This window comes from Otolemur garnettii, unplaced genomic scaffold (genome assembly GCF_000181295.1).
Source record: "Otolemur garnettii isolate 467f Iridium unplaced genomic scaffold, OtoGar3 scaffold00128, whole genome shotgun sequence".
NCBI classification, from domain to species: Eukaryota; Metazoa; Chordata; class Mammalia; order Primates; family Galagidae; genus Otolemur; species Otolemur garnettii.
In genome coordinates this window covers 2,190,492-2,196,807 of record NW_003852523.1, presented here as the reverse complement: position 1 = coordinate 2,196,807, position 6,316 = coordinate 2,190,492, and the positions used below count along the sequence as shown (strand labels likewise).

The 6,316-nt window shown below is 53.9% G+C and overlaps 1 protein-coding gene across 2 annotated transcripts in view; it reads right to left on the bottom strand.

The window, feature by feature from the left end:
- The window catches only part of UBASH3A (ubiquitin associated and SH3 domain containing A), a 35,303-nt gene that overhangs the window by 5,540 nt on the left and 23,447 nt on the right, over positions 1–6,316 (bottom strand). For both annotated transcript variants that reach the window (XM_003798071.2, XM_003798070.3), the window contains exons 9-10: positions 4,488–4,610; positions 1,531–1,623 (exon numbers count right to left, since the gene is read on the bottom strand). In XM_003798071.2, coding sequence (XP_003798119.1) covers positions 1,531–1,623; positions 4,488–4,610 — 216 coding nt within the window. The remainder of the gene's footprint in view (positions 1–1,530; positions 1,624–4,487; positions 4,611–6,316) is intronic.

Below are 6,316 nucleotides of genomic sequence, written 5' to 3'. Positions count from 1 at the left end.
GTGAACCCCCAACACCAGGTGAAATAAGCAGGTGTTTCTGTCTGGGCACCTGAGACACTGCCCAGGGCCTGACACCACAATCGTGTGGAAAATGACAGAGAATGAGGAGACGAAGCAGGGTCAGTGGACAGAAACTGCCTCGGTGTTTTTAGCAGGGGAATGTGGATCGCGCTCCTCTGTGCTGATCCAATTGACTTTTAGGCCTCATAAAACTGGAGAGGGGAGAATAGAGGGAAAGTTCCCAGGGAAGGGCCGGATGTGCCAGGTACCAGAGCTCCTCTGCTGGAGGCCTGGGGACCTGAGGACAGGGAGCTCAGAGCCAGGGGACACGTGTGGGGCCAATCAGGGAGTTCCTGCAGCTCCTTCCGCCTGCCTCTGCCAGTGGCCCACCTGGAGGGCTCCTCAGCTTCACCCCAGGCTCTCCTGCAGGGACACCCAGTTCAGCTGCCTGCCTCAGAAGAGGCCCCCTTCCCTTCTCCTGGGGCTTCATTCCAGCACTTGCAGACCCCCGCTCTCCACCCGGTGTCCCTGGCCTCTGTTCCTTCCCTCAAGTCCTTTTTCCTGCCATTCCTGCCCCTAGTGGAAAATCCCTGGCGTGCACCACTTGCTGTGCCCCAGCGCCTCCTGCCCTCTCTTGGGGTTTTTTCTCACTTCAGCCCCCTCAGATCCTGTCCTCCACCTGTTCCCTGCCTGCTCTGGGCGGAAGCCCCAGGCTCTGCCAACTCATTTGCACTTAAACTCCTGCTCACTAACTTCAGGGGGGCTCACAGCACTGCCCAGTCGGCACCTGCACTTCCCAGTCTGGGCTCTGCCCCCTACAGCCACCTCACGCCCTCAGCGCTTCCCAGGCTCCAACCTCTGCCTCCTTGCTCACTGCCTCTGGTGACCTGACTTCCCAGGTCTCCGGGAAAGGAAGGAAATCCTTCTACACCCTGTGTTCTGCCCTCTCTGTCACTGCTGTGGAGGGACGGCCAGTCCTTGGCTGGGAAGCTAGATCGTCCCTCTCCCCATACGAGGGGGAACAGAGCCCAGTCCTGGGGACAGGGGCCTTCCTCCCTCCTCCCTCCTCCTTCTCAGGCAGGAGCTTTCTCCTTCTCGGAGGTGGGAGCTGAGAGGGTCCGCCCACGGTTTCTGGGCACCTGTCAGCCTGGATGACGTTGGACAGCCCCCCCCACCCCCAGCAGATCCCACTGCCTGGAGAGGGTCCTGCATTTGGATTTAGAAGGGCCCACAGCAGTCTCGGCTCTCCAGGCTTCTGAAAGGAACTTTCCAGTGTTTCTTTAAATGCTCAGTGGAAAGGGGAGTTCCAAAGGGGTGAGGACAGGCCCCTACTGGCACCCCAGTCCCAACATTCCAGAAACATTGCCAGGCTCCAGGTGCCTGTGGCCGTCCCGCAGGACAGGCTTGTGCCTGCCTGCCTCAGGACCACAATGTGGCCGCCCACCCAGTTCCACCCGCTCCCTTCCTGTCCCCCGGGAGAATGGCCACAAGATCAAGGCAGCGTGGGGGGCTCCCAACATTCTCACTGACCTTCCAGGAGGAGTTTGGCCGTCTGCACACAGCGGAGGGCTGGGGAGGTGAACACAGAGATGACACGGACACCACTGTCCAGGAGTGCGGCCCCTGGAAAATAGCAGGTGGAAAATGGGCCTTCCAGTTCCAGCCTCTGACGGGCAGCCATCTCCAAGAGGGCCCAGATGTCCACTCCCTAGTGGACACATCCTGCATAAGCCCCTTGAGTAAACTGTGACCATGTGACATTATATGGCAGGAGAGGGAAGGTCCAGGTGGGCCTGAACAAGTCAGGTGAACCCTTAACAGCAGAGATCTTTTCTAGACAGCCACAGGAAAGAAGGCAGAGAAATTTGAAGTGAGGGAGACTCAGAACACAAAACGTTTCCATTACTGGATTCGCAGATGGGGACTGTGTCCCGAGGAACGAGGGAATACTCCAGGAGCTGAGAGTGGCCCCAGTGGACAGCTAGCTAGGAACGCACCTCAGTCCTCCAGCTGCAAGGATCTGAATTCTGCCAACAGTGTGAATGGGACCGAAGGGAGCCTGAGCTCCAGATGGGAGCTGAGCTAAGTGGAGACCTGGATTTCAGGCTGTGAGACCCCAAACAGAGAGCCAGCCACCCCGTGCTGGCGTTTCTGATCTACAGAATTGTAAGCCAACAAGTGGGCACTTCATTCAGTTTGTGGTAATTTGTTCTGTAGCCTCAGAAAACTCCAGACCCGTGAAGCTCCCAGAAGGACAAGCCTACAAACCACATTTCCTCTTGTGACAGTAGAAGCCCTGCCCTCTGGGACAGAAGCCATGTCCACAGCACAAAAACTACCTGGCAGCCAAGCCAGCAAGGCTCTGGTGGTAGAGGCCATTGTGGGATGACTTATGTCCCTCTCCAAAAAATGACGCATTGGAGTCCTAACCCCTGTGATCTCAGAACATGGCTTCATTTGGAAATAAGTTTTTTTAGTTGTCAAGGTTAAGATCAAGTTAAGCTCAGGGTGGGGAGAGTCATGCTTTGAAGAAGAGCCAACATGACTGTTGTCCTTATAAAAGGGGGGTTTGGGTACAGAGACATATGGAAAGATGACAATGTGAAGGTGAAGGGGAAGACGTCCATCTATAGGCCAGGGAGAGAGGCCCGAGATGGTCCTTTCCCCTCAGCCCCAGAGGGACCCACCACGGCCCTGCCTACACCTTGATCTGGGACTTCCAGCCTCCAGAAGTGGAGGTGAGAAGTGACTGTGTTTGAGCCACCCAGACTGTGGTGGTTTGTCACAGCAGCCCCAGCAAACACACAGAGACCAGCAATTACCCACACAGACACCGTTCACGGTGCTCCCGGTGCCCACACTGAGGGGGTGCAGGTGTCTACGTGAGGATTAGGACATGAGGCACGGAGCTGCAGAGGTGTGTTACGAGTGGTGCACAGGTACAGATGCACACCCACACGTGCACACATCACACATGCACACACCCTGCACACGCACACCGCACATTCCCACACCACACATGTACACACACTGTGAGCACACACCCCCGACGTGCGCACACACGTCCCACACATGCACGCACGCTGTGCACACACACACACTGTACATTCCCACACCACACATGTACACACACCGTGAGCACACACACCCACATGTGCACACATCACACATGCACACACCCTGCACACGCACACACGCACACCGCACATTCCCACACCACACATGTACACACACCGTGAGCACACACACCCACATGTGTACACATCACACATGCACACACCCTGCACACGCACACCGCACATTCCCACACCACACATGTACACACACCGTGAGCACACAAACCCACATGTGCACACATCACACATGCACACACCCTGCACACGCACACACACACACCGCACATTCCCACACCACACATGTACACACACCGTGAGCACACACCCCCGACGTGCGCACACATATCCCACACATGCACGCACGCTATGCACACACATGCACACTGCATATTCCCACACATGTACACGCACTGTGAGCACACACACCCCACGTGCACACACATGTCCCACACACGCACGCATGCTGCACACACCCACATGCGCATTCCCACACCACACATGTACACACACTGTGAGAACACACACCCCACATGCGCACACACGTCCCACACATGCACGCGTGCTGTGCACACACACACACTGTACATTCCCACACCACACATGTACACACACTGTGAGAACACACACCCCACATGCGCACACACGTCCCACACATGCATGCGTGCTGTGCACACACCACGCGCTGAGCACAGTACCCACAGCAGGAGGAGCCTGCTGCTGTGTGGGGTGGGCTCAGACTGACTCCTGGGCGAATGGCTGTCATCTCCTCCTGACTGCCCAGTGACCCTGCATTGGGAGCATGGGATCAATGGTCGTGTGAGTTCAGTATTTTCACCGCTGAAATCAGAAAACTCTCTGTCAGGGCTCCCCTGCCCTGCCCAGAGAGCCAGTGAGTAAACACCTCTGGTGGGCTTTGGGGTTGGGGTTCAAGTTCCTTCAGCAAACCAGCTGAGGGACTTCTTGAGATTCAATTTCTGAATTATAAAATGAAGAAGGACTCATGGTCTTTTCCATTCCAAAATATCCAGCCGTGTGTAACCGGAACCCCAGACATAAGATGAAAGTTCAAAGCGGCGGATTTTGTTACAAATCAATGAGGAGATGTGTTCTGGAATTTTTAAAATGGCGCCTGGTGCACACAGAGGCCGTGAGATTTCCTCCCCTCCCTCTCCATTACCATGCCTGCCTTTCATTCCTCCCGACTTCCTCAACCACCCATCCCCGGATCAGACCTCTTGCTGTGTGGCCCTGGGAGAGGCACTTAACCTTTTTGAGCCGTCCACACCTCAGTGTGACGCTGGTGCTAACATCAGGGCAGGTAGGGAGGGCTCAACACAGCCTGGCCCTTCCTGCCTGAGGGCACAAACACACCTGCTGTCCTGGACTGGAAAACTCCACACGAGGATAACGGCGGGTCGTTTTCAAAGTGTTGGATGCCGTTGCTCCGTCGGGGCAGACTGCAGGGGAAGTTCAGGTCTGGCCTGTAGTAGTGTCCTGAATCATAAATAACCACCAGACATTTAGTTTCATCAAGTTAGGGCAGACTTGTTCCATAACCCTCCCGCCCCAAGACCAAGACCCACTCTACAAGCAAGGTTATCATTTAAATGACTGTCAACTGTGTTGCTTCCTGAATGTGCTTGGAGACGTGGCTTCAATTCCAGGAGAAATTGCTGCTTGGACGGTTGTGCACATAAAATTTTCTCAAATGCATAAAACCCAGGTTTCAGCCTCAGGAACAGTCTGGCCCTTTGTCCTCCCAGAAGCCCTCATGAAGACTCACTCATGAGACTCACTCCTGATAAAGAACCAAGTGTCTCCATGACTGATTTCGCCTAAGGATGAATCTCAAGTTGGCACCAATGAATCGGGTGAAATTTGACCCATCCCCAGAGCTTTAAATGCATCACATTGCTCGGGGGACACAACCCACAAGGCTGGAGACGCCGTGTGCTGTGTGTACATTATGTGGTTGGCAGCTTGAAGTCCAGGCCAGAACCAGGTGGGTTCCCTGGGACTCTCCCTGTACCCCTGCCCTGTGGCTGCACAGTGCCATGGCTCACTATGAGTTTGACTTGAATTCTAAGATCCAACAGTCTGAGGGCAAATCCCAGCACACCATTTACTCTGTGTAACCACAGACAAGGGCCTTGATCTCTCTTATCAGTAAAAGGGGAAAACGACAGAGATGTTCTGACCAGTTAGCGCCATGATGCCCAGAGCCCAGCGCCTGGTGCAGAGAGCGTGGTCACACGTGGCAGCTGGTCTCGTCATCCAAGTGACAGATTGGCCATGCAGAGGGCACCACACCCGCCCTCCACTGTGCTCTGTTTTTCCTTAACGTCTCCCAAGTGCTACCAGTAGATCCTGCTGGCCCCCCTGACTTTCCTGAGACCCACTCTACAGCCTGAGGCACCCCCCCCCCGCCTTCCCAGGTGATGGTGGCACTGCCTTTCCTGCCCCAATTTGGAGCTTCCATGCAGGACTCTTTTGAAAACTCTGTGCCTGCCATTGCTGTTGCTGGAAACTCTTATTTGAATCACAGGCTTTAAAGACCTTTATTAAATGCCAGCGTTTGCCGTGGTCATTGGAAAAGGTAGTTTTTAAATCTTTTTTTTTTTTCCTCCAGAGACAGAATCCCCTCAATTTTGTGGCATTATGTGATCCAAAAAACATTAACACACCCCACTCAGGACTTTTGCTGTCCCTGATGCTTTGTGGTCTCTCTGGGCAGCATGCCACTATTAAACCATGCATGTCCCTCCTTCAGAGAGTTGAAGCTCTTCCTGGGCCAAGGGGCAAACACAGAAAGTCAAGTGATGGAAACAAGGCATGTGCATACAAGATTCAGACTAATTAGACACCATTATTCAGCTTATTGAAGGTGGGCTTCTCCACCTTGTAAAAATAACCAGACGCTTCTTTCAGCTGGGAAATTCTAATACCTTTAAAGTATTTTCCCCCAGAGGTGACTTGATGGTTTGCATAGATGACCAAATCGGTTTTCTTTTTTTATGAAGTGCAATAACTGGTTTTGGTGTTGATTGTTTTGTGTTGGTCCTCCATCCCCAGCCCCACCATGCAAGGACGTGATGTGTCACTTCAATGCAGTTTCCATCTGCAGTTGGAAGTTTCTTATATGTTTCAATGTCAATCCATCCTCGGGTCCTCCTGTTCTATCCTTAGGTCCTCCTGTTCTA